This window comes from Aspergillus novofumigatus (genome assembly GCF_002847465.1).
Source record: "Aspergillus novofumigatus IBT 16806 chromosome Unknown P174scaffold_6, whole genome shotgun sequence".
NCBI lineage: Eukaryota > Fungi > Ascomycota > Eurotiomycetes > Eurotiales > Aspergillaceae > Aspergillus > Aspergillus novofumigatus.
Window position 1 is genome coordinate 2,521,898 of NW_020194279.1, and position 26,687 is coordinate 2,548,584.

At 52.8% G+C, this 26,687-nt stretch overlaps 9 protein-coding genes across 9 annotated transcripts; 5 read left to right on the forward strand and 4 right to left on the reverse strand.

The window, feature by feature from the left end:
- The first annotated feature begins 532 nt into the window (after positions 1-532).
- P174DRAFT_263916 (Gfo/Idh/MocA family protein) lies at positions 533-2,394 on the forward strand. Its single transcript, XM_024821499.1, has 5 exons — positions 533-716; positions 770-932; positions 989-1,687; positions 1,751-1,844; positions 1,902-2,394. The coding sequence occupies exons 1-5, from the start codon at positions 696-698 to the stop codon at positions 2,164-2,166; spliced, it is 1,242 nt and encodes a 413-aa protein (XP_024680807.1). The 5' UTR covers positions 533-695; the 3' UTR covers positions 2,167-2,394.
- On the reverse strand, positions 2,168-4,910 carry P174DRAFT_453437 (putative PHD finger domain protein). Its single transcript, XM_024829157.1, has 2 exons — positions 2,685-4,910; positions 2,168-2,621 (listed from the first exon to the last, which is right to left on the reverse strand). The coding sequence occupies exons 1-2, from the start codon at positions 4,665-4,667 to the stop codon at positions 2,481-2,483; spliced, it is 2,124 nt and encodes a 707-aa protein (XP_024680808.1). The 5' UTR covers positions 4,668-4,910; the 3' UTR covers positions 2,168-2,480.
- A 563-nt stretch (positions 4,911-5,473) lies between these two features.
- On the forward strand, positions 5,474-7,402 carry P174DRAFT_514552 (3'-5' exonuclease; the record flags this gene model as incomplete). Its single annotated transcript, XM_024832090.1, has 3 exons — positions 5,474-5,538; positions 5,610-6,077; positions 6,133-7,402. The coding sequence occupies 3 exons, from the start codon at positions 5,474-5,476 to the stop codon at positions 7,400-7,402; spliced, it is 1,803 nt and encodes a 600-aa protein (XP_024680809.1).
- A 430-nt stretch (positions 7,403-7,832) lies between these two features.
- P174DRAFT_444256 (putative transcription regulator PAB1642) lies at positions 7,833-9,304 on the forward strand. Its single transcript, XM_024828041.1, has 2 exons — positions 7,833-8,035; positions 8,116-9,304. The coding sequence occupies exons 1-2, from the start codon at positions 8,018-8,020 to the stop codon at positions 8,839-8,841; spliced, it is 744 nt and encodes a 247-aa protein (XP_024680810.1). The 5' UTR covers positions 7,833-8,017; the 3' UTR covers positions 8,842-9,304.
- P174DRAFT_462678 (putative forkhead transcription factor Fkh1/2) lies at positions 9,235-11,590 on the reverse strand (the record flags this gene model as incomplete). The annotated part of the gene is made up of 5 exons (XM_024830152.1): positions 9,235-9,307; positions 9,364-10,298; positions 10,362-10,606; positions 10,648-11,407; positions 11,477-11,590. The coding sequence occupies 5 exons, from the start codon at positions 11,588-11,590 to the stop codon at positions 9,235-9,237; spliced, it is 2,127 nt and encodes a 708-aa protein (XP_024680811.1).
- Positions 11,591-13,791: 2,201 nt separating this feature from the next.
- On the reverse strand, positions 13,792-16,420 carry pacC (putative C2H2 transcription factor PacC; the record flags this gene model as incomplete). The annotated part of the gene is made up of 5 exons (XM_024832091.1): positions 15,713-16,420; positions 15,300-15,588; positions 14,840-15,237; positions 14,694-14,801; positions 13,792-14,646 (listed from the first exon to the last, which is right to left on the reverse strand). The coding sequence occupies exons 1-5, from the start codon at positions 16,004-16,006 to the stop codon at positions 13,792-13,794; spliced, it is 1,944 nt and encodes a 647-aa protein (XP_024680812.1). The 5' UTR covers positions 16,007-16,420.
- Positions 16,421-18,572: 2,152 nt separating this feature from the next.
- On the forward strand, positions 18,573-19,598 carry P174DRAFT_433605 (oxidoreductase, 2OG-Fe(II) oxygenase family; the record flags this gene model as incomplete). The annotated part of the gene is made up of 3 exons (XM_024825816.1): positions 18,573-18,634; positions 18,687-18,926; positions 18,992-19,598. The coding sequence occupies 3 exons, from the start codon at positions 18,573-18,575 to the stop codon at positions 19,596-19,598; spliced, it is 909 nt and encodes a 302-aa protein (XP_024680813.1).
- A 243-nt stretch (positions 19,599-19,841) lies between these two features.
- P174DRAFT_462681 (putative C6 transcription factor (Mut3)) lies at positions 19,842-23,192 on the reverse strand (the record flags this gene model as incomplete). The annotated part of the gene is made up of 5 exons (XM_024830153.1): positions 19,842-21,342; positions 21,395-22,006; positions 22,064-22,239; positions 22,296-22,837; positions 22,895-23,192. The coding sequence occupies 5 exons, from the start codon at positions 23,190-23,192 to the stop codon at positions 19,842-19,844; spliced, it is 3,129 nt and encodes a 1,042-aa protein (XP_024680814.1).
- Positions 23,193-24,498: 1,306 nt separating this feature from the next.
- P174DRAFT_411308 (sugar porter family MFS transporter) lies at positions 24,499-26,631 on the forward strand. The gene is made up of 4 exons (XM_024824268.1): positions 24,499-25,041; positions 25,096-25,298; positions 25,361-25,441; positions 25,495-26,631. Exons 1-4 carry the CDS (start codon positions 24,873-24,875, stop codon positions 26,563-26,565), a joined length of 1,524 nt encoding a protein of 507 aa, XP_024680815.1. The 5' UTR covers positions 24,499-24,872; the 3' UTR covers positions 26,566-26,631.
- The last annotated feature ends 56 nt before the right edge of the window (positions 26,632-26,687 follow it).

Genomic DNA, 26,687 nt, shown 5'->3' on the forward strand with positions numbered 1-26,687 from the left:
TCTTCAGTCCAGGCTATATTCCGCGATGACTTTACCCCGCGTAGTGACTTGCTAGCTGCTAAGATGCTAACATCCCACTTCCCCCACTTCCGTATCTTTGTATCGATTGCCCCACTCCGGCGTCGGCCTTTTCGCCGTGACAAGACGGATCAGAAAATTTCCGCCAATCAGAGTATCGAATCCGTCGGTATTGAAAGTTGCCGTTTTGGTGCCTGAAAAGCAAAGACCGACATGAGGTACAGGAGCAACCATATAGATACATCCTCATACAGTAGTAGCAAGCTGCTGTTGTCTCTGAAACAGGTCATGGCTGCTTCTTCTGTATTACTTCAGACTCGTGGAACTATACAATCATTTCCATCGAATTAACTGCGACGAGATCATCCACAAATAGAGTGTTTGTGGTTACTCGTGTACCCCATTCGACATGTGGATCGGCTATTGACGCTGTTCCAACGGCAGAATTCAGGCTGGAGGGTCCCTCGTTCTTCCGTCAATGTGTCCGTACGCAGCTGGGAACCCGGGGATTACAAAAGTCTCCTTGGTGCCGTGGACTGTGGGATTCGAGATTGTAACCTGAAATTTGCTCTCTTCCTTCAAGATACCCTCTCGCGCCCCTAATATCATCTGCTCCTCTACCCCGCACGGTGATAACTAAAGCTTCATCTTCGGTTTCGTCCACGAGAGCACTCAAGATGGCGCCTAGTGTATTGATGGTAAGTGAATCCTTATTGTTTCGACTCATCGGATGTAGCTAACGTGCTGGCAGGTAGGAACTGGAGAGTACACCACGGGTTTCGTGGGTGGTGGTGCTTCTGGTTCGGACAAGAAGGTTGGAGTTGTCGGTTTGACCCTCTTTGACCTCCGACGACGAGGCAAGGTTGGCAAGCTGAGCATGGTGGGAGTTTCCGGGCGCAAGTTTCCTGGCATTCGTAAGGGCGACCGTATCCCGAATTCCATACACCTGAATCTTGAACTGACCGTCCAGGCGAGCATCTTCGCAAGAACATCTCCGAGGTCTACAATGGCCTGGACGTTTCCTTCGAGTCATTCCCCGCCGACGACCAGACTGACCCCGACGCCTACAAGGCAGCAATTGACGCCCTGGAGCCCGGCAGCGCCATCACCATCTTCACTCCTGACCCCACACACTTCCCCATCGCCCTGTACGCCATCCAGCGCAAAATCCACGTCATGATCACCAAGCCCGCCACAAAGCTGCTGCAGGACCACCTCACCCTCCTCGAGGAGTCCCGCAAGCACGGCGTCTTCGTCTACATCGAGCACCACAAGCGCTTCGATCCCGCCTACTCGGACGCCCGCGCCAAGGCCAAGAACCTCGGTGACTTCAACTACTTCTACTCTTACATGAGCCAGCCCAAGAGCCAGCTCGAGACCTTCAAGGCCTGGGCCGGCAAGGAGAGCGACATCTCCTACTACCTCAACTCCCACCACATCGACATCAACGAGAGCATGGTCCCCGACTACACGCCTGTCAAGGTCACCGCGTCCGCGGCCAAGGGCACCGCCGTCGCGCTGGGCTGCACCCCGGAGACAGAGGACACCATCACCTTGCTGGTAAACTGGCAGAGCAAGCAGGACCCCTCCAAGCTCGCGACGGGTGTCTACACGGCCAGCTGGACCGCCCCCCAGAAGGCTGGCGTGCATTCCAACCAATACTTCCACTGTAAGTCCCCCCCCCCCCCATCCAGCTTCCGAGTACGTCGCCGGTTTGACTGACTGCTGGCAGACATGGGCTCCAAGGGCGAAATCCGCATCAACCAAGCCAAGCGCGGCTACGACGTCGTTGACGACAACCAGGGCCAATTGGCCTGGATCAACCCGTAAGTCTCTGTCGCTTGCTTGTTCTAAATAAAGGTTATATATTGATCTCGGGGCAGCTTCTACATGCGCTACGCCCCCGACGAAGAGGGCAACTTTGGCGGCCAGACGGGCTACGGGTACATCAGCTTCGAAAAGTTCATCGACGCCGTCACGGCCCTGAATGAGGGCCGCGTGACGCTGGGCCAGCTGGATGCGCGACCCCTGCCCACCCTCAAAAATACCATTGCCACCACGGCGATCCTGCATGCGGGCCGGATCTCGCTGGACGAGAACCGCGCCGTGGAGATTGTTCACGATGGCGACAAGTGGGAGTTGAAGTAGACTTCTGTAGTTATGATTTATGTAGATATCTGAGAACTTGAATTTGCCTGTACTTAGTACACTTGACAGGCGAAGCAAGAATCCACTCGAGTCCCTTAACCTTTCAAACGAATAAAAACTTCGTACAATCTACCCTTGGAACAAAAAGAGAATCCAACTCCGAACACCACCGCACCATCGCCATGCTATGAAGGAAACCTGCAATAGACCAGTAACAAACATAGCGCGAAAGGTCGTGGTATCATGAACAGAAAGAACGCCAAGTGAGATAAATCCACCACATATGCTGTAAGCACCAGAAGGAATCGAATCTCTTATCGGCGAGAGCTCAGCCTGACAATCCCGTCGTTGCTCTTGTGGAACTTCACCCGACAGTCGGGGCAGTACCATTTGGCGGTGCGGCTGGGAACTTCGGACAAACCCACACATTCGAGATGGAACCATTCTTTGTCGCACTATTGAATCATAATCATTAGTATGGATTGAAGATTGGGAGACAAAGGTAGCATGCTACTTACATCCTGGTTCTCACAGCAGATCATCGTCCCGAAGCTGACATCTCCGCAGAGACAATATCGCGGTTCGTTGGGGTCAATCTCCTCCAACACGCCATCTTCGTCTATGCGGATGTCCTCCCTCGTCGTACCATCCTTCTGCCCCTGTTCGCGTGGTCCGAACCTCTTCTTGGCGGGCTTCGCCTTGCGTCGGCCATAGCTGACCGCTGCCCCGCCGTCCTGTCCTGAGGATACCGGCCCGGGAGCGGGTCGCTTCCTGCGACGGCCGGCTGTCTGAGATCCTTCCGGGACAGGAGTCTTCCTTGCAGGCGTGGCACTCTTTCGACGGAGATCTTTGCCAGGCGCAAGAGCGGCTACTTCCGCCGATGCACCAGGCGCAAGGTGCCGGGAAGGAGGTCGGCTGACGGGCGGCGTCGAGGTTTTGGTTTCCTTGGTTTGAGCTGCTGCTACTGTGCTAGCCGCTGATGGTACGGGTGACGCCTTTTGAGTCTCGATGTTCACTGCGTTATCGGCCGCCGTCTCGGCGACCACGGCCTCATCGTCCTCAACAGGCGTCTTGCTCATTTTACGGCGCTTTGCTGAGCTTCGTAGAGAACCACGAGTTTCAGAGTCTGCTGGGGGAGCGGGCGCAGCTTCCGCAGCTACACTCTCGTCCATCTTCCTCTTTTTTGAGGCCCTGCTTGGCTTCCGAGCGGCCAAGGATGACTCCACCTGAAATTGGTCGGGAGTGGTTGCGTCGGTAGCTCCAGGCTCGGCAAGACGTTTGGCCTCGGCCGCTGCGGCGGCTGCGGCTGCCGCTTGTTCCCTGGCCATGTTTTCCCGCTTGAGTTTCTTTGCTTCGTTGAGTTTCATTCCACGATTGCTCAACTTGGTCTCCACCACGCCCTCGATACCGTTCGCATCGCTGAGCCGCGTCAACATTCCTGGGACGTAATTGTTCATGATATCATCGCAGTCAAGGAACTCGGTGCCATTGGCTTCTGCTTCCGCTTTGGCTTGCCGATAAGCGTCCCACCCTCGCCCCCGGAGAGCGAGTTCGCGGTGAATCATGACCTCACTCGGTTGCCAGACAGCGTTCTTCTTCATCTTCTTGCGCAGTTTCGTCATCTCCCAATCAGTCAAGCGCAGCCAGGGCAGATCTTCACTGCCAGGTTTGGCATCCTCCGGTGGCGGCTTGAGCATTGCCAGAGCATTGCTGGTCGATATCGCAGCGCCATGGCCATGACCGTTCGTAAGTGGAGCGGAGGTCCGTGAGCGGCGAGTCTGTTTCTCCTTTTTGCCCTTGGCAACCGCGAGCTCCACTGGCGCAGCAGTGCGAGTCGGTTTCGTTCCAGCCTCCACATCTGAGTGCTCGGTGCTAGCGATCGGGGAGTCCGGATGAAGGCCGGAGAGGTGATCCGCAGCAAGCTTTCCCCGCCGACTCCTCGACCTTTGTTCTGGTCTCGCCCCCGCATTTGCCGCACCGTCAAGCCGTAATTTTATGCGCGTTGTCGTCGGCGCAGCAGCCTCGCCTTTCTTTGAGGATCGACCTCGCTTATTAACCGCAGTCTGAGTCTCCGGAGGTGTAGGTTCGCGCGACTCCGGTTTCGGCAATGCATGGAGTTTCTGCTTGATGCACTCCAGCCGGTTGAAGTGTCGATCGACAACATCGTAGAGACGGCACGCTTCGGCATAGGCAGACTCGCGCGCGTTGATTGCTTGGTCAAGTTGCGCCGAGATGGTTTTGCGGAGAGTCTGCGCGTCTGGGCGCTCTTGAGAGGGAAGGTCGGGGAGCTGGCCCCATGTCTTGGTGAGTTCGTGAACATTCTGTGTAGCCTCGAGATAGCGCTCGTCCAAGCCACGTATGAGGGTGAGGGAACGGATCAGGTCAGCGGGGAGATATTCGGTGTAATCTATGAAGTCGGTAACGGTGGCCTGCGCATCGGGGTCAAAGGGACCATCGAGGATGACGCCACCGTCTTCATCGTTATAATCTGCCATAACCATGGCTTCCGTCCGAAGCTAGGAAGACAACGAAAATTCGAGGAGACGATAGCGACAAATGCAAGCTAGATAGGGTAAGAGGTATGGTAGGGGCTAGATGGGTGGCACCATCCGTGCAGCCATGAAGGTAGCGATCAAGGCAGATACATGGAATGTAGCTTCGAATCAGACCCAAAGCGGCTTGCGATCGACAATCTCAGTGGGAAAAGATGCGCAACGGGCAGAAGGACTGGAGATTGATGCGGCGTCGTTGGCCACGACCATGATTGATCAGCCGCGGTCTCGCAATGTTGTTGATCGGTCGTCGGGGAAACATTGTTCCGCCTCTATATTTACATCTGCGTCTTGCCGTCGCCGATTGTCAACAAACGGCCAAGCCATATCAAGAAGGAAATGGAATCACTTCAATTGATTTGCTACTTTATTGACCGGTAGTGCATATATGCTCTTAACCAACAGGATTGGTGTTGCGTGGTAGATGGAGGTATAGGTTCCTATGAACACTAACGTTTCTCAGGATATATATCTCGACCATGATAGTTGATGATGGATCCAAGTTTCCAGGTTATACACCCCAGCTCAATAGGCCCGTGAAAAATTGGTTCCATTGTGAAGGTTAGGATTCGGATAGAACAATAGACGAAAGAGAACGAAGCCAGTGAAGCCAATGGCAAGAAGATAGATTGGTAGCACGGTGTTTGCGAGACTCGCGAGAAGAGTGAAGATGATCGCCCATGATACAATGGAGACAATAGCTGACTGCAGTACACCTCATCATTCACTGATATATGCGCAAGGTTGCAAGCATCATGTATTGGGTCGTGGTTACCAACACGGACTCGTTTGCCTGTCCTGGTAGGACAAACGCTCCTATGTTCCCAATTTTGCCCTTACGTTTGCTCCTCCCTTCGAACTATCAACACTTGTTCACTTCAATCGTGGCAGTCATTATATTCAAAGCTTCGAGATGGGCAGAGCAGAACGCCTGAAGTTGCTCTTCAGCGAGGACGAGTCTTTGCTTCAGTTCAACACCCGTCTCAATGCTGTATCCATACCTGACTCCAAAGCAGCCGAAGGGGCTTCTTTGGCTGTAGTAACGCAGGAAGAAGTACAGTTAGAAGAAGAAGACGGCAAAGCCTCGGAATCCAATACTAAACCAGAGGAAACCGCCGAAGGGCTTGACAAGAGAACTGTCCAAGAGACAGACAAGTGCACCGCATCCACGCAGATACCAGAGACTGAAGATCCCAGCCCCCATGATCAAGAGGAGCCATCAACACCGCTGGATGGATTCTTCTGTCCCCTTATGGCAATGTCCAGATATCCATACAAGTTCGTCCGCAAAGAACTGTCACAGACGGTGGCTAGCCGATATTTCGACGGAGGAAAGTTTTGGCAGAGAGTCTGGGATCTGTGAGTTACCTGTCTTACACTCTTATAGCTGTCTACTGATGAAGAAATGTCGCAGATACTATGTCCACGTCTCTCCTCAGCTCAGGCCTCATCCACTGTTGCTCGTGCCCGCTGCTCAAGCCCAGAAGTTCATACAGGAAATTAATCGTGAGCTTGAAGTTACGCTGTCGATTCCGGAGGAAAGTGAAATGGGAATGCTCTTGGACTTCAACCTGGACGGAGTCCGTCAACCGACGTTCATCGGCCAGTGTACAAGCCGGGAGATTAAAGACGAACTGGAAGCGACCATCCCTCCGCGGACCAACTATGAGCCTCCTACCGAGATGGATGAAGCGCGTCTCGCGTACAAGCAAATGATTGAACACGGAATAAATGCGTCGAAAAACAAGAGTAGGAGCAAAGCATCCAAGACGAAGAAACAGCAGATCCGGGTTCAGGCGGAAACAGAATTGGTACAAACTCGGAAGAAAATGCATTGCTACCTTGGTCTACGATCCTACCACTCCCTAGACCTTCCGGAACTTATTGACGAAAGATCCTGGGAAGAGAGACGAAATGACGACTGCAGCATGGCGCAAAGACTTGACACAGATAGCACTGGGACCCCTCGTCTCGATATGAATAACCCAGTGATGTTTCCATTCTGGAAAGAGCCGATTTTGGTCAGCATTGACGTCGAATGCAACGAGCGTTGCCATGAACAGGTCACCGAAGTGGGCATTTCTACTCTGGACACCGTGGATCTGGTTGGCATTCCTCCCGGCGAGAACGCCGAGAATTGGACCTCCAGAATACGTTCCCGTCACCTGCGAGTCCGGGAGTATGGCCACATTGTCAACCGTCAATACGTCACAGGATGTCCGGGCAGTTTCGAATTTGGGGAGAGCGAATGGGTGTCCAAAGGGAAACTGGCCGATGTGGTTCAGGCCTGCTTCCAGCCACCGTACTCATTCGGTATCGAAGACACAGACGGTGTCCAGCTGGACAGTGACAGTGGCCCTGAGTACAAGCGCAAGAAGCGCAACCTGATCCTCGTGGGCCACAATACTTCGATGGACGTCAAGTACCTGGCAACTCTGGGCATCCCGGTCTTTGAAGATGTCACGACCGCCTTCCTGGAGCGCATCGACACTGCCGAGTTGTATCGTGTTATCCGAAGCGAGTTAAACCAGCGTTCGTTGGCAAGCATCCTCGGCGAACTAGGAATCATCGGATGGAACCTGCACAATGCAGGGAACGATGCTCGGTATACGCTTGAAGCGCTGGTGCGAATGATCTGTCGTGATACAGGCGAGGTTAGCATTGCTGCTTCAGCGGTGGAATAGATTTCTGCTGGCCTGGTAATCTCTGCTCTATGCAGACTATGATTATGTTATTGTACCCCCCTCACCCCCCCCTTGTACCCGATCAAGCCAATAGTATCTTTACTGTGAACGCTGTTACTATCAGCCCAATCACCCATGTCACAGTTTCTATTAGTTACAGCTATTATGCAAGTAGAAATGGAGACATACTAGCATCGCATTTAAACTTCCCTCTCACTCGAAAGAAATCCAAGACATAGATCATGTCATAACATGACGAGTACTATTGTCAACTCTTATAGATCAGCCTTAACAAGTCGACAACTTCAGACACCATCGCCTCCACTAAGCATGTCCGTAGCTTTTCTCTGCACTGTCTAGAACATTAAGCTTATTCATATAGATATTGTTATTAAGATGCATTGTTCCTGACTAGTTGACTACTAGTATAGTTTCCGACTGCCGACTGACGTCAAACTGATAATAATGATAATGATACCCATAATGATAATGATAAGCTCCAGCCCACCACCTTTGCCCCTCCTGCCCCTCAACCAAATACACCCACAAACCCAAACTCCATCAACCTCACTACCTCACACCCTATCAACAAGAAAAAGACGAAACAAAAACAAAATGACCACCCCACTAACAGTCCACCTCCTTAACATCTCCACCTGCCCCTCTCCAACGCAACCACCCACCCGTTCCTCCAACAAGCCGGCCGCGGGCAGATCCCCAAACCGCTCCTCTCGCAATGGCTCTCCCAAGACCGTCTCTACGCACAGTCCTACATCCGCTTCATCGGCCTACTGCTGTCCAAAATCCGACTCCCACCTCACAACCCGGACAGCTCGAAGCCTCGCACCTCGACAGCCGAGCACCGCGCCATGGAGGTGCTTATCGACGCGCTGGTGAATATCCGCACGGAGCTGCAGTTCTTCGAGGACACGGCGGATGAGTACGGGCTGGATTTAACGGCCTTGCCGGTCGCCATGGAGGACGAGGAGCGGGAGCGGGGCGAGTGCGTGCGCGGCGAGGATAAGGCCGAAGAGTCGTACTTTGGGCCGAATCGGATTACCCAGGCGTATATCGATATGTTTATGTCGGCGGGGAGTGCGGCGACGAGTCTGCTGGAGGGGATGGTCGTGCTGTGGGCGACCGAGGCGTGTTATCTGCAGGCATGGCGGTTTGCGGCGTCGTGTGGGGCATCTAGGAAAACGACGGCCGGCCCGGAGCAGGACGCCGATGGGGGTGCCCTGCGGACGCGGTTCATACCGAACTGGACGAGTCCCGAGTTTGAGGCGTTTGTGCGGCGCATCGGGGATGTGGTGGATGAGCTGGCGGGGCAGATCAAGGGGGCCGAGGAGCGTGAGAACCTGATGGGTCGCTGTGTGCAGTGGTGGCGGCAGGTGGTGTGGTTGGAGGAGAGATTCTGGCCGGTTGTCAAGGTAGACTAGATTAGGGTCTGTAGGGATAATTGATAAAAGATAGAAAGCAAATATCATTACAGTTCGTCCTAATCGTCGCGTCGTCCAGAGACCAGACCCCCCAGTACTCCGTACATGACATAGCAAGCAAGCAACCCAACGCCAGGCCTTTCGTTCCTGTTGTAAATGCATCAATCCATCCCTCTGCGAACCCCAGGCTTCTATCCTGTGGACATATAAAGAAAGACTCCGGACGGCCGGATGTGCTGCCAGAGCCCGACGCGAAAGAAAGCAAAGCAGAAAACAAACACACAGCAATGCATCAGTTTGCAACATGTCAGACTTTTTGAACCAGCAAATCTTAGTCGAATACAATCGGTATAGGTGTACATAGAATACATAAGTCATCCATTAGCGAGCGGATCAAGAGGTCGCTGCACTCGCGCGAGCGGTATTGCTCAGTTGCCGATGGTATGATCCAATCGGCTGGAAACCTCTGTATAGACACCATCAGTATCGGCCATTCATCAGACCAAAAGCAGGGGAACAAACCTGGCGAGATCGAAACCTCCTTCTTCGTCATCATCATCCGCATCCGGCCCCGCCGGCGCCATCGGTCGCTCCGACTTGACCGCCCCGTTGACACCCGGTCTTGCTTCCCCGAGGTCTCCTGGCTCGGTTCGCAGCGGCGGAAGGGTCCGTCCGTGTCCGAGACCGTTCGATGTCCCCGGCTTACTGGGACTGACCAGATTCGGCGGCGGAGGACTACTGCTTGGGAAATTGGCGATGCCATCTCCGACTTCGCCCTTGAGCGGACTCATGTCGGGCACTGGTCGTGCTGGTGTGCTACCAATGTCCGCGAATTTCCAGAATTGTGCAGGCGAGCTCATCGGCATGAACTTGGACGGGATTTGGGCTGTGCTAGGAGGCGGAAGTCGAGGCTGCTGCCGCTGCGGGGCCGGCGTAATCATCGACGACGGGCCATCATCGTAGTACGATGACGAGAGAACGGGCGGCGAATTCACCACATTGTCAGAGAGTCCATAGGCACGAGTCAATGCGCTGCCGGCCCCGTGATTCTTGGTGGCAGAACGTGTAGGCAACGGGGAAGGCTCCTCGTAATCCCGAGCACTGGTGTTGCGCAGAGGATGGTCGACACCACGAGCGACCCGCGAGCCCCGTTCCGGCGTGTAGGCCTCCACGGGTGCTACGGGGAACGAGCTAAATCCTGGGGAGGACACTGCCGGCGATTTCTTGCCATTGAAGACGTTTTCGGAGTGGTTGTTAGTACCCCGCGACACAGGCTCTTTCGTGGCAGGCGACGACGGGGCGGAAGATTGAGTAGTTCCCTTTCGGAGCTGCTTCTTCCAGTACTCTTCGCGGTATTCCGCGGCAATCTGCCACTTCATTCCTTTTCCTGGCTCGTCTGTACGCCGAGGGACTTTTTGGAACGCCTTGTTCAGCGATAGATTGTGACGGATGGAGTTCTGAAGTTTGTCAGTTGTCAGTTGCGGGCAGCGACGGTAAAAAGAAAAATGAAGACGACCTACCTGCCATCCGCTCTGAGAATGCCGGTAAAACGCGTATTTGTCCATGATCCAATTGTAGATGCTGTTCAGAGTGAGCTTCTCCTCCTCGCTGGAGAAGATCGCCTGCGCAATCAGGGTGGCGTAGCTATATGGCGGTTTCAGATCCTTCGCCGAGTCTTTGCTGTAGTCAATCTCCTCCGTGCTTTCCATCATCATACCGCGGTTATAGAGCGGCGACTGTTTGGCGGTGCGCGGACCGACGGTGTCTGGCGAGCGCGGCGGGGGAGTCACCTGGCGTTTGAGGAACTGCGGGCGGGGGCAAGCGATGGCTGACCGCTGGCGCCGGCTGAAGCGGTCGCTGAGGTCTGGTCGTTCATCACCGCGCTCGATTGCGATGGCTGGGGATGCGAGTGCTGGGTGGGATCCCAAGACAGCAATTCTTCTTCACCGTTGGCGATGCGCTGCGCGCGCGCCACGAAACTGGGATGGATATTGGCCTTGTCTCCAGGAGTGACGAACATCATCTGGGTGTTGGCGATCTCGATGATGTCGCCGCAGGAGATAATCGCATCGGTCCCGCGCTTCAGAATGACATTGTTCAGCCGAACCCCATTGCGTCCATTGACGCGGATGTGCCAGGAAGGGGTCTCCCCGCCGTCATAGAAGATCTCCGCGTGCAAACGAGAGACGAACTTGCTCGGACCCAGATCGACATGGACGTCCGGGAGGGCCCTTGCAGCGATCGTAACGGGACTCGACTGCTCATCCAGCTTCGGCTCGCGATCCGGTTCGCGTCCGATGTTGACATGCAGTGTTTTGACGTAATAGGTCCAGTTGCGGCCGGCGATTTTCGCATATGCGCGGATACTCTGCGTGTTCTCCGTCTTCTTGTTCGAGTGGTCCCGTGACACGCGCACTTCTTCCCGGGCGACATTCAGACAGGATATGACCATGTCCACCAGGTCCTGGTTGGCGGACAGTTCATTTTCGGGGGACGAGTCGTCGGCCTCATCGGCGGATTCTTGCGCTTTGGCGGGACGAGCAGGAGGGGAAGGGCGGTGATCGACCTGTGGGAGCAGAATCAGTAAACAAATTCATCCCGATCGCAAAAAATAAGCCTAAGTAGGGTCACTTACCTTGCGCTTCTTATTCGAAGGCCGAGATGGCGACGAGTCCGGAGCCTCCGCGTCTGATGTTTCCTGTAGTTGGATTTCCTTGCGCCGCGCGCGGCGCCGATTCGATAGAGGCATTTCTTGTCAATATTGTTTGTTGATTTGTTGTGGTTTGGTAGACTAAGCCGATGTAAACAAATATGTTTCACAAGGCTGATCGACTATCAACCACGAGAAATAGGCGTACTTTGTTTTCGATGATCTCTAGTAACGGCGTATGATGCAGGTTGGGAAGGACGAAAGCAGAGGCGGATAGACGGAAGCAGAGAAGCAAAAACAGAGAGGCGACCAAACGAACAGAAGGGAAAAACCTAAGCCGGGAAAATCCCAGTGTTCGTCGCAAACTCGGACGAACTGCGTGAGAAGAAATGAATCCAAGGAACTGATGACGGGTTTGCCACCGCGCAGAGAGAGCGACGCGATCTGTGAGTGGCTGGTGGGAGGGGTGGGAAGCCAGCCACTTAGTCGGAGGGGGAAAAAAAAAGTAGACGTGCGTTAAGTAAGGCTTTTGAAAGGATAGGTTTAAGTTGGACAAAAGGGGTCTTGATTAGACAAGGGTTTGTGTCCAATGTCAGGGCAGGGTAAAAAAAAAAAAAAAGGAATAGGTAGATAGAGGATGGAGAGAAGAAGATGTTGGTGATGATGATGAGATTGATGATGATGTTGCTCGTGATGGTTGATGGCGCAGTGATGATAACGCGCCGATTGTGTTTGGGGCGTGACCTCTTGCGCGTGGGGAAAAAGAACTCAATTATATCACCATTCACCAAGATACAAACATAGGATGAACTTGTTGATCCTGTAGAACAAGTAGATAGAGGTCAAAATATTTTGATACCGAGGATTCCTCCAGTCTTAAAGGTGCTACTCGCATCCAGTCAATACCACCATGCCCCATCGATGGATCCTCCCCAGCCGCCGTAAACAGAAGCGAGGGTGGAGCACGATGAAGGAATGGAGGAAACATGGAAAGTCAATGTTCCTGATTTGTTGCTTATTTGAGAGAGAATCCATGCCAATCTATCCAGACAAGCCGAAGACCACCCTCGAAGATCCAGTTTGGCTATACGGAGAGTTGACGAAGAGAAGAACTACATAGTAAATAAGGTATTAACCCGTACCGATTATCAGCAAGACATCCCTCGTGCTCATGCTGATCACCCACTTATTGATAATCACATCGAATTACAAACAGAACACCCTCATCATCTCACGAGTACCGACTCTACTGAACAAACCTGACTCAAAAATAAATCAACCCGGTCGTCAACATCATCGCCTATCGTCGACAGTTCACCTGAGCTTACTCTGAGTAGACTGGGAAATCGATCCAATGGAACATTACCGGATCAGGCAAAGGCCAAGCGGAATTGAAGCCTGGAACGTTCCGGAGAACAACCATTACTAGACAATTTGTAAACACTTGAAGAACAAGAAGCCAGTGGGAGCAATCAATTGTCTGTTTCTGTCAAAGTAGTATACTTCCTTTATGGTATGCTTATTTTCCATCTCCCCAGATCAGCTTAGTTAGTTCAGTCCCTGACATGAACTGCTCCAGTCAGGTAAGGTACCTGCGCACTATCGACTGTTTGCGTCACTCATTCCGGATGTGGCTTAGCGTGGCTCGTGGGAGAGAGCGTCGCCTCGTGCAATGTCAAGCAGTTGAACTATGACCTCAGGAGGATCAGGAGTCAGTAGCAGGATCAATAATTGACACTGTAGCATTCTCCCCATGGTTACACTGGATGCAAATCAGTGTCTTCATTTTATCCTACTTTGAGCCAACTCTCTCGATGTTGCCTTGTTTTGCACTCCTCCCACCAGAGTCCACAGTGGAGATTCCATATACAGCACTGGTCTTGTCCTCTGGCAAAGTGCCGTCCATGCAAGCAAACAAAAAGCTGAAAACGGTTGTTGACCGTTGAGAGCAAGACGGACAGGCCAATAGACTACATGCTACCTTACCGAGTACACTAGTTACGTCAATAAACACAAGTCCATTGAGTTATGTTCTGAAAAAAATGGACCTTTCATACACAGCACAAAGAAGAGTCCCAGCCGGCAGAGAGAGGAACAGTTAGAGAATGAAATATGGTAATCACACACAAGACGAACTAGCCCAGTCCGAGAATTGAAAAAAGAGACAGAAACGATAGGAAAGTCCACACCCGGTCAACTCCGTAGAAAGAGAAATGAGAAGGCTGGATCGACATTGGCAAAGAAAAAGGAAACCTTAAAAAGACAGGGGAATCCGGTGACGACAACAAATAACCCACGATTTAATGGTGCATCTTGGTATCTTCATCGCCATCCAATCCATGAAGGGTGGGATACATCACACCGTGGTTAGACTCAGCCTTGGCTGCGGGAGGCGCAGAAGGCTTTTCGGTAGTGATGGGTGTATGACTCGTTTCCACACCGTCCATGTGTCCATCGTGCTTGGTATCCGGAGAAGCGGCGACCGAAGTATGGCCATCGGAGTCGGAGTCATACTCGCCCCTTTCCAGACGGGATGCAATGTAGCTACGCAGATACTCCAGGAGGCGAACCTTCTCCACCCACTGCGAGTCGGCACGCTCGGCCACCTCCGTAGCTGCCTGAGCGGTGCGCAGAGCGGCCTCGGCCTCAGACGGGCTGCTCGAGTGCAGTGCAGGATCAATGAGGTTAGCCGAAATGCGCACTGGGGAATTGGAATCCGACGAACGGGCTTTGCCGGTAGGCGTGCGTTCGCCGTCCTCCTTGCCGTCGTGAGAGGTGTCCATCTGGATGGACAGGCGACGCTCTTCGGGACGAGCACGCTGCAAAGTGCCTCCAGTGTACCGGCGACGATCATCATCAAAGATGCCGCTGAGGGTAGAAGGAGGAGCAGCACTCGACGCAGTGGGGTAGCCACCCGCCAGATGGTCGGCCATCGTGGCTGATGGAAGTCTGGGGTACATGCTCGAGCCACCATCATGGTGAGGCGGCGAAACGCGATGAGCGGAGGAAATGGAGATTGGAGAACGACCAGAGGTGTACGACTGGGCGCTGGATGGAGGGGTTAAAGCCGGAGTGCCAGTGGGAGGCGAGTGCGTGGCAGGGTTGCTCATGGAAGAACTAGCAGAGGTGGTGGCCACAGTGTGGCTTGGAGGAAGCTGCGTGGGGGAGAGTGTGTAGTGCGGTAGCTCATGCCGCCATGAACGTAATGGGCTCCAGGCTGTGCGACACCAGCAGCAGCAACATGATCGTCATTCTCGTAGATGGTATCCTGCATCTGCTGCAAGAATTGATCGATGTTGATCAGGTCGTTCTTCGTGCGGATGTTGCTCATTGGGGGAGATGGTAGACAGGAGCACCGTGTCCACCAGGGCCGTAGCCACCACCCACGGCCACCGGCGCTGGCATGGGCTGGTATTCAGGCACAGGGCCACCGGTCAGGATAGGGAGAGACAGATTCTGAAGACCAAGGAGGCGTTGGCCAACCGCTGCGTAAGAGTGAAGATCGAATTGACGGCGTTTCAGATCGCCAAAGAACTCGTTCAGAGCGTCGTAGCCCCTCTTCTTGGATTCATACGAAGCATGGCCGTCGTGACCGTGGTTGAGAGCATAGTATACGTTTCCGTAGGAAGGATTGGACGGCTGGTGTGGGTGATGAGACGAATAGTATTGCGGAGCACCGTGGGCGTATCCTTGGCTGGGCACTGCATTCAGAGATGGCTCGAAATAATGGGCGGCAGCAGCATAGCCTGATCAAGAAGGATCATGTCAGTTCCGAGATTGCAGAGAGAGAATCGGCATTCGTCATTACCTTTTCCAGCTCCATGAAACATCATATCCGGATTTCTGGCTCCCGGCTCGGGCGACCGCACAAGCACCGAATCATCGGCATGGGTCTTCACGTGTTTCTTGAGATCCTGGGGACGCTTGAATGCTTTTCCACAAAATTCACATTTATGAGGCTTCAGAGGAACGTGGACACGGATGTGAGACGTGATGTGGTCACGCTTAACAGTTGTGGTGCGGCAGCTTCCCCACTGGCATGTCAGATTGAGGTTATTTGTGCTCTTTCGACCGACGTGACGCTCGCAGATGTGATCCTGGTTCTGTCAGTCTTGTTCAAGTAGCCCAGGTGGTGTTTGTGTTGTCCGGTTGAGGGGTGTTTTTTGTCGAGGTTGAGGCGACTGAAGAGATGCAGGGTATGAAGAAATGACAAAGACTTACATAAAGTGTCTCTGCAGAAGGACATTTCTCAGAGCAACCCTGCCACAAGCAGGAAAGTTGTTCATCACTTGAAGGGGTTCCGTTCATTTGGGGAGCACTAACAGCCGCGGTCGCAGCAGCCGCGGTCGCAGTCACAGAAGCTGGAGGGGTCGAAGTAGACACAGGAGCTGGGGTTGTAGCTGCAGGCTGCGACGAAGGCTGCTCCTGCGAGATGGGTGCAGGCATAGGAGCTGCCGTTGCCGAAGGCGAAGCAGTTGTGTTGTTGTTGGTTGCGTTCTCTTGGTGTTCAGACATTGTGCCAAGACTGATTTCTTGTCCCTTTTCTTGGGAGCAGCGGAGAATGAAGGGAGGATATCAACGCCAGTTAACTGCGATGAGTCGCGTTTCTCAACACAAGGAGAGAAAGGGAGAAGGGTAGAAGGGTTAAAATGAGTCAGAGAATCAATTTATCGGAGGAGCGACGGACGTCGTCAGCCAGAAAATGATCGGCAAGACACGGTGAATCGCCGCTAAAAGACAACGCAAAAGAAGCTGTAAAGTCGTGTACACACGGCACACGTAGACAAGAGTTCTTAACGAAGTAAGATAGGAATAAAGGGAGAAAGAGGATGGAGATGGAGGAGGGAAGGGGGTATGGACGGATAGAAGAGAGGAAAGTCTTGGAAGAGAGGAAGAGGAGGCAGAGGGGGGGGAATGCTTGGGTTCTTGTCCTTGGGCCGGATGGCAAGTAGAAAGGACAACAATTGCGGGAAAAGGAGGGGGGAATAACAGCCCAGAAAGTCGTACGGGAGTAGACTATCTAGGAGAGCAGGAGAAGTAGGATGCCCAGAAGCCCAGAAGCCCAGAAAAAAGCGCATTGCACAGCCGGGCGGAGGGACAACCCAAGACAGGGACAAGACCGGGCCAAGAGCCATGCGGGCCCAAGCCTGAGTGGCGTCGAGCCACGACACATTACTGGCTGAGGCGAAAATTGCGGGTGGGCTGTGCTGATCGCTTAGGTTAGGCAAGTTACAGAGTACATTGCACCCGATTGGTAACAGCCAGTGGTACTGCTCCGTCCACGCCCGTTTGGCTCTTGTATTGAGTTTCTCCGTGACCTGGAGGATAGATCAGAGGAGTTCTGTGATTCCGTCATAATGCACATATTTTGTGAGCAAAAATCACAGCCCGGTTTGAGCATGATCTTGTGAAAGTTGTCAGTGTCTAGGAGGAAGAATTTTCTACAGAAGAAGATCCCACAACACTGAACAAAAGGTCGCTTGCCGGATGAAGCGATTGATCCGATCCGAGCAGCTCACCCGCGCTAAAGGCATTATCAGAACAAAACCATACCAGGCGTTACCGATAAATTACGAATTCCGTCTACCTCCAAAAACCCCGCATCCTTGCTAGACTCGAAGGAGCAATAATTATTCTGAGAGGTAAGATGTTCATATTATGGGTAATCATAATGACCTAGGATTCCAAAGCTAATAAGATTACAAGCGAGTCGCGATGGAAATTCATTACCTATTCTTGACAAGAAGACCAAGACACCAAGAATTCCTCTCCCAGTTGCACCACAGAACGATGGCCACTCTCTTGGCAACTCGTCTCCCGCCCCGTGGATGGGGAGTCTTGGGACTTGGAAGTTGAGGTGGCCAGTTTACGGAGTACCCATCATCAAATCACTACTGTCTTGAGACATTATTCATCCTCTGACACATGTAAAACTGCAGAGACGCCGACAGTGGTCATCTCCATGATTAGTTTGGATTAATCCACCATTCAAGTCACCGGTGTCGGGTCTTCGTCGTGAGCACCAAATTGGGGAACGTCCGAGACAGCCCCGGTCTTATCCGGGGTAAGATACTTCTAGTACTGAGAACTTGGCATGTTATTATTGACAGCAAATCAATCCTGCTCGTAATAATGCTACGTACCTCAATATAATCCTAGACCTAGTCTCCTCCTAGGTACCTTAGTCTACTATGTATGTTGAGCAGCGGGTTTAGTAGGGATTAGCAGTAGTATTTGCAACAGATCCGTCGAGGATATGACCACATGCTCAACCATTGGAGTACTTCTGATTCAGTTTGGTCGAGCGAAAATCACTAGTATCTATCTGTCTACAGTGACTACGAGTAGTTAGTCGATTAGGTATTGGACGGCCTGATCACATGGTATGTCTACCCTACCGTCATTCCTAAATTTTGGTGTGCTGTGTGCATGTCAAGCCTTATGAGTCGACACCTTTGCCCTCCGAGGGACGGTGAGGCAGTAGTAACAAGCCTCTTTGCAACAGCCTAATAATAACATCAATTTATCCCTGATCCCAGGCAACAACATATTTTCATCTCACTCCGAAGAAACATACGAATTTCTAAGGTAGACAGTATGGCTTAGTCAGACACAAGGAATTGTGTCATTAGCAATACGGAGTAGACCGTGCATGAAGCTGTACAGGATTGTTCAGTTGTTCGACTCTAGCAACACGTCACTCATCTGCTGTGAGCCTTGGATCAGAACCTTTGTTCTTCTTCTTTGTCAATAGCTGTACACTGATTTCAAACAGAGGACTTTGCATACTCAAGCATGATGAATTCAGAATATCCAGCAGAGCGGTGAAAGAGGATCGGATCCACCAGTCCTCTCTCCATGCTCCGTATATCACCAGCCGTCCTCATACACGCGACGATGACAGTCAATTGTCCATCACAACCGGACTGAAAGACCTCAAGTCTGCTCTTTTTGGATTCCTGTCGTATAATTGAACCTTCATTATCAATGGGTTGATCAGTCTTTACTTCGTTTTCTTATTATCAGCCTTTTTCCTACGTCAGCACATAGACCTGTATATCTTCACAATTGTACATATACCATGTCAATTAAACTCTCTACCGTCCTCTCCTCCCTCTTCTACCTCCTCCCCTCTATCTCTTCGTCCTCGCCCCCTCCTCCGCCAATTCTTCCCTCCAGAAGAATCCTCCCTCAGCCCATCCACCGCCGACTACCTCTTCCCCAACGGCGCAAACGACCAAGACGCAGATGACCTCGCCCCCTCCCAAGCCCTCAACCTCCTCGACGACACCTTCATCAGTATCGACGACGGAATCACACCCGACTGCCCCCTCGACCCAACCTACCGCATCCACCTCCTCTCCCGCAACCCCCTAGTCATCTACATCGACGGCTTCCTCACCACCTCCGAAGCAGACCACCTCGTCGACATCAGGTACTTCTCATCATCCAATTCCCACAACCACCACAACACCCACTAACGGATACGAAAAAGCGTAGGAAAATACACCCCCAGCATAATCTACAACGGCATCACCGAGCGCATCGACCCTCCACCCGGCTCTCCGACCGCGCCCTGCTCGACCGCGACCCCACCGTCCGGTGTATCGAGGACCGCGCCCGCGCCTTCCAGGGGTGGCGCCCACACCTGTACATCGAGCGCATGTGGGCCCAGCGCTACAACACCTCCGGACACTACAGGCACCACTATGACTGGGCGGGTTCCGTCGCGCGCGGCGGCGACCGCGCCAGCACGTTCATGGTCTACCTCGACGACAACTGTACCGGTGGGGGGACGAATTTCCCGCGCTTGCGTATGCCGGTTGATAGGCGGTGGTGTCGGTTTTTGGAGTGTCAGGACGAGGATGCGTCGGAGCTGGGGGATGGTGACAAGGACAACAAAGCGCAAAAAGGAAAGGACAGGGCCAGGGGGACGGGGGAGGGCATCACGTTCAAACCTATCAAGGGGAATGCCATTTTCTGGGAGAATCTGAGGCCCGATGGGACGGGGTATCCCGAGACATGGCATGCGGCGCTGCCCGTCACGTCGGGAACGAAGGTTGGTCTGAATATTTGGAGCTGGTACCAGCCGCCGCGGAGGAGTTGATTCAATTCTAATAGAATGTATATACTGTAGACTAGACCAAAAAGCCAGATAGGTTGTAAATCGGATTGAATAGAATATGTGTAATTGACATTAAACTACCAGTACTAACCTAATAGAATAAAGGTACTCCCGTATATACCAGTCCTGAACGCCAAACACATGACATGACCGTACACTAGTTTCTCATTATCTCGTAGAATCAAACCCGAATTTTTTAGACCGTATCATAAGCTGCACCATTCATCAACTTCCCACATTCATCCACTGGATCCAGTCATCGTTGGCGAGCGTGTTTGGTCGGCAGGGATCGCCGAAGATATCGTCTAGAGGGAGAAACCCCATGTCAAGGCCCGCTCCCATTTCGTTGTTCTCGTTTATTCCCATGCTAAAGCCCTGTGATTCAGTTGTCGTCGGTACCTGTTGCGGCCCTGACGAATCCTGAGGGAACGTCTGTGGCTGGAAGTTGTATCCTTGCCACATGAAGTTCTGATTGGGGATAGACACCAGGTCGGGGCTGTTGACCGCCTCGGTGCCGCTGCCAGGAGTCGAGCTATGCGACACGGGTGACTGCAGCCGCGCTTGGTTCATGGCCTGCTGCTTCTGCGGTGCGACACGATGCGGGAGTGTGGCATTGATGCCGGTTGACGTTCCATTATTGAAAAGCGGGAAAGTGCCAAAGTTGTCAAACGTCGGAGTGGACACCGCGCCCATTGGTGAATCATTCGACGGTAACCCTTGCGATGACGGGTCGAATCCGAACTGATTCGCTGACTGTAGACCCAGTCCGTCGACGCGGAAATGGTCATCTTCCAATGTGGACATTGGTTGAGTGGGATAGGCAAAGGGATCGTCGGATGGGAACATGATGGGCATGAGGTCCGGCAAATTTCCAGTATTGGCCAACTGCTGTGCTGAGAATTGCCCCGACGAGGGCTCTCGCGAATGCATCCCCGGCATTGGAGATGCTGTGGTCGTTGCGCGAGCTTGATCGGCAATAAGGGGCTCGGGCGTCGTCGTGGTGGTGGTGTCGGTACGGGGCTCCGGGGTAGACGGAGGCCATGTTGGGGTACTGACTTGGGTATTGACTTGGCTCTGATACAACATCTTGCCACTGCCAAAATTATGGCTATCGTCCAAGCTCTTGGGTGTATTGCTCGCCTCGGCCTTGGACTGTCGGCTCAGTAGCTGCAGCGGAAAAGTACTAGCTCTCTGCGGAGGCGCTATCTCCGGCGCAGATTGCTGACTCTTCACATTTGCAGCAGGCCGAGAGACAGCAGCCGGCGCTGGACGCTTGAGATTCACAGGCTTCACCGAGCTCTGGCGGTTTTTCAAGAGCTCAGGGAGGTTCTTGAACAGAGAATTGAGACTCTGCGAGCAGCGATCTGCCGCCAAACTCTTCTTCGCCAGTCCGGCCAGAGTATTCTTGCCCTCCATGGCGTCTTTCAAAACACCGTCCTTGGCCGTCGGCGAGTCAGGATTCTCGAGTACAAAGAAGATCAAGGACAAGATGGCGAAATAGGTCGTGTACATGGTAAACCAGAAGGACCCATTGAGCAGTCCTCGCTTGTGCATGCCAGTCGTAATATGGACAATATTTCGTGAGACGCTCACGCATGCGGCGGCGCAAGCGTATGACCGTCGGTCCACACCTCGAGCTTGTGACCCGCTAGACACATAATGCAAGAAGGGTCGATACATGACAACCTGCACGTGAGCATAGCTGATTCGCAACAGTTGTCGGATACTGTAAACGATTAGTCTCAGACAGCAGACGCCATAGAGAAAGAGGTGCATACCGTTCTAACTGGGGAGATACCTCCGTCCCCGGACGGAGAGCTGCAGGCAGTTCCTCCATCCAGGTCTGCAAGTCGCGCTCGATTTCGCGAATCTTGGAATGACTCACCATGTAGCGCATATCCGACTTGGACGGATGCAGAGCATTCTTCACTGGATATATGTACTTTACCACCTTGAGAATGATGTTGGACAGCCGAGTGTGGGCGTTGGCCCCTGCCATCAAGGGCGTATAATCCGACGGCATGGGCAAAATACCATCCTTGGTGATAAACTGCCCATCAACATCCATAGGGTACTCCTGATCGATGTCGTCATTGCTCAACATCTGGGGCAGCCCCAGCAGGGTGCTCACGTAGACGTCCATCTTCCGCACGACCCAGAAAATGCGTTTCCGCAACTCTCGCTCGATGGGGTTGAAGTCGGCGGCTACAGAGCGATGCAGGCCTAAGCGCAGAGCCGAACGGAGCGCTATTCCCACATACGAATAGCACGTACTTAGTTTGGCGGAGGATTGTAAGAACAAGACCATGAAACAAACTGCTTGTAACGAGGTCAAATCACGGCAATCGGTGATGTCCAGGAGTTGTCGGCCAGCCTTGAAATATTGAAATCTGTACCGCCGAAAATCAGTTGCGGCCGATAAGCGACTTTTTCAAAACTCAACTTACCCTTGACCAATAGCGCCTTCATAACCTGCAATATCCAGGGTACCAGCCCCGTCATCTGAGAACAAGCAGCCAACTGATATGACGATGTACAGAAGCGGCAAGAACGAATTCTCTTCGTTTCCAAACTGCTCCGGAGGGGTATCATAGATTCGATCTAGCATGGCAAAGAAGCTGGGCTCGTGCACGAACCGCATAAGAGAGCATCCATCGTACAAAGCGTGGTGGCACAGACGCTGTGCAACATCCCGGGGGGCAGATCGTGAGTGGGGGGTAGCGAGGAATCCGACGGAGACTCGGACGTCGACTTGGGGCTATCCAACATCTGAGAGAGGACCCGTGTTCGGAACGACGGGACCGGCATGTCTGAAGCCCCAAGTTGCTTGCGCAACCGTTGCAGGAAGATGATACCGGAGGTATGTCCATGATAATCCCAATGACCCTGGTCATCCAAATCCAGGCAGCCTGAATTCTCAACCATAGACTCCAACAGTGACTCGTCACCGGCACCACCGTCCGCTGCGTCCGTTGTCGGTTCAGGAGCAGTCGAGGTTTTAGGGGCGCTTGCGGTTGGCATTGGCGGCTGCGGTTTTTCCTTTTTGATGGCGGCCAGCATCTGCTCGGTCGCATGCACGTCAAACTGAGGGTCGTCCAGGTTCAGGTCCGGTAGAACCACGCGGAGAAGGGCTTCGGCTTTATGCAAACGATTCTCGAGTGCCTCGACATATTGCGGCGCAGGGTTTCGGCGCCGGTTCGAGGGTTGATCATACGTACATTCTGGTGCGGTATCAAGTCAGAAGAACCGAAGATCCATGGTTATGAAGGCCAAATTACCATAGCTATAGACTGTGCAATGCGTACACGGCTGTTTCCCATCGCACTTGATTTTCTTGCGACGACATTCATCGCAGGCGCGAGTCACTCGGCGCCGCTTCTGCATGGGATGAGGCTCCTTCGATTTCGAATCGGAAAGATGGCCATGACCGGAAGCGACATCCTGAGGATGACCAGGAAGAGCGGATGAATTCGAGTCGTCATAGTTGTAAAATTGTGTATCTGATGCGGATGCGGGATCGTCCTCGTTAGAGGTCTCGGCGGGGGCGCCGGCGAACGGGCTGGAATTGGCGGCCATTCTTGACGATGACGTTGGCGCAAAGGTTCATGCAAGGGGGAGAATCAGATAGATTTGGAAGAGGAAGAAATAACAGCCCGCGTGGCGATGCAAGACCTATCGCACACGAGGGGCAGATCGGAGGATTACCACAAGAGTCATGGAAGGCACACGGAGGAGTGTGTCTGAGTAAGAGAGAGAGAAAAGCCGAAGAGGGATGAAGTAATCTCTGCGGCTAAAACCAATAAAGAGTCCACAATGGAACTTTGTTCTTAGGTGCTGGGATTCCAATCCCTTAAGGGTCGTTATTTCCCGGCGACAAGAGCCAGACAGGCCTTAAGTCCGACCGAACAATAAGTGATCCGACCGAAGAGGGATGAGTCAAAATCAACAAAGAAGGGCGTCACACTCGGCCTGAGTAGTAGTAAAAATATCGGCAGGATTATGGATGCCCAAGAGACACTCAGGACCGTAAAAATGCTACTAGAATAATAGTCGAATAAAAGACGGCGATCCCCAAGTTTAGTCGGCGTCCCACTTGTGGCCTTCTTTTCCCTTCTGACTGCTTATGCTTCCGTGGTTGGTCAGTGCTTCCGCTTTCAGTAGAGCAGGGAAAATGGCGCAAAAAGGATGAGCATAAGAGATGACAAACCAACAGGGATGATGTTGGATAGAGAATACGGCAATGCCGGAACTCAACAAGTAATTTCGCGCAGTATAGAGCTGTAGATAGATCGAAGGTACTGGGACAAGGGTCGGAAAAGTATTCACGCACCTTTGGGCGTACAAACTGGTCCAAGCAGGAAGTTTCACAACTCGGATGAACTGATCGGGCCCGAACCAGTCTAAAAGAAGAGAAGGATGAGAGCGATAGACGACGAGACAGTGACAACGGCAGAGTGAGATGATTAGGATGATTATCTCCCTGATGATCAACGCAACAGGGCTGATCTCACAAACAAGACACCGAAGGCTTTGGCTAAGACCAGTAGTGTCAGCATCGAATGTTCGAAGAAGCCTCGGTAGATAATTGCGGTGAAACTAGATACCGAATCTTTGGAGAGAAAAAAAAACCTGAGACGCCTTTAGAGAATCTGATAAGCTAGAAGCTGCGAACAAAAAAGACTGGAGGGTCCACTGTTCTAGCAAAGATGGAGAGATGGGTCTGAATCACCCACACTGCTCCGTAAATAGTTACATACTGAGTCTGCTGACTTACTGTAGGTTGTTAGTTACCTCTCTAAGGATTATTAATAAGAGAGAGAGTTGTTCTATTGTCCTAAGTAACAATAAAAAGCATGCCGATAGGGAGCTATGTGTGTGAATAATCCTAGCATGAATGAATGCACTAAAATGTACTCCGTACCATACAGTAACTATCTGCTGCTTATTATTCAGTTGTCTTATAAAAATCATCGCATGCTTAGAGAAGGTTTATAATCCGAGTCCTAATCCTAATTCTAATCATAGTCTAATCATAATCATAGTTTCATTGGAGGAATTATACTTCGAATGGTCGCCACCTGAGCCAACTATACATACTTTATGATCCCTCAGTCTTAAGGTGATTATGACTGACCCCAGCGAAAGACCGTACACGATCCCCCTAGCCAGCTAGACAAGGAGAAGACATATCTCAACGACTTGAATGGTTTATAACACACGATGATCTCTGGAATTTGCTCTTCAGTTTAATCTATTATGACCTTTTTACTTGTCACCCTCTGTTGTGTCTTGGCCACTCTAGGATCCTTTCTGTTTGGTTACGATTCGGGGGTGATTGGGTCAACTCTCGAACAAGAGGCCTTTCTGCAGCATTTCCATCACCCTTCTGATGCAGCCACTGGGGGCATTGTCTCTTCATATAATGGTGTTTCATCCCGCTACTGCTTTTTGGACGAGTATTAGATCTAACATGCCACAGGAGGAGCCATTCTGGGGTCCATCGCGGTCCCCTACATCTGCGACCCCTTTGGCCGCCGCCCAGTCATGTTCGTAGGTGCTCTGCTGGCCGCTCTGGGTGCTGCTCTCCAGGCTGGAGCTACGCACATTGCCATGTTGATTGTTGGCCGTTTGATTGCTGGCTTTTCTATTGGCTTGATGTCGACCACCATTCCGATCTACTGTGTGAGCGCTGTCCAACACCCATCCTACACACTCGACATGCTCTTCCTGCTAACTGACTCCAGAGCGAGGTTTCTCCCGCACATATTCGTGGCTTTCTCGGTGCGATGCAGCAGTGGATGCTTGGGCTGGGTGTGGTCGTCGCAGTATGTCCCTCTGACTCTCATCTTCCGAACAGTCTAATCGCTGACTGCTGTAGCAATGGGTCGGATATGGCTGCTCCCTGCACACAGGCGCCTTTTCCTGGCGGTTCCCTCTAGCCGTGCAAGCCGCCCCCGCCGTTATCCTCGGCATCGGAGTCTGGTTTCTCCCAGAGTCGCCACGATGGCTGATTCAAAAAGGCCACAAGGACGCCGGCAAAGCCGTCCTCAACCGCCTGCATCTCAACCACACCCGCACCAACACCGACCTCGTCGAGTCCGAGTTCACCCAGATCTGCGAGAGCATCGCCTCCGACTCCCGCACCGTCGTCTCCTCCTGGCGCCAGCTGCTCTTCTCCTCGCCCACCTGGCGCCACCGCGTACTGCTCGCCTGCGGCATCCAGGCCTTCACCCAGTGCTCCGGCATAAACGTCATCCAGGTCTACAGCCCACGCATCTACCGCTCGCTCAGCCTCCCCACCTCCACCACCCTCATGATCACCGGCGTCTGGGGCGCCCTCGCCCAGTTCTGGAACACCGTCTTCCTGCTCTTCATCGACCGCGTCGGCCGCCGCAAGCTGCTCATCCCCTCCCTGCTCGGCATGGGCGCCGCCCTCTGCGTCGAAGCCACCCTCGCCCGCTACTACGGCAACTTCGCCCCGGACGCGGACTCCTCGGTCCCTTCCTCTCCTGCAGCCCTCCGCGCCGCCATCGCCATGTTCTTCGTCTTCTCGCTCTTTTTCACCTCGCTCGGCCTCATCTCCTGGCTGTACCCCGCCGAGATCTTCCCCACCGCCATCCGCGCCCGCGGCTCGTCCATCGCGACCGCCACGAACTGGAGCCTCAATCTCGTTTTTGCGCAGTGCTCGCCCATTGCGCTGACCACGCTGCAGTACAAGTACTTTTACTGCTTTGTTGCGTTCAACTGGGCTGCGGCGGTGATTGTCTGGGCGTTTTACCCGGAGACCGCGGGCAAGTCCCTCGAGGAGGTGGGCGAGGTGTTTACTACCGGTACGCCGGCTCGGCGGCGTCGCAGGGCCCGGTCGTGTGGGTTGGACATGCGGGAGGATGTCAAGGCGGGTGTTACGTTGCAGGTTACACAGGGGAAAGAGTTTACAACCGGGATATAAATATGCAGTGTAGTGTTTTGAAGATAAAATTGTAACTGAATAGAGAGAAATATATTTAGACATCACCAACGACGCCGTAGTCACATGCCGTATCCTGTTTGTACAAACCCACCAATGGACAT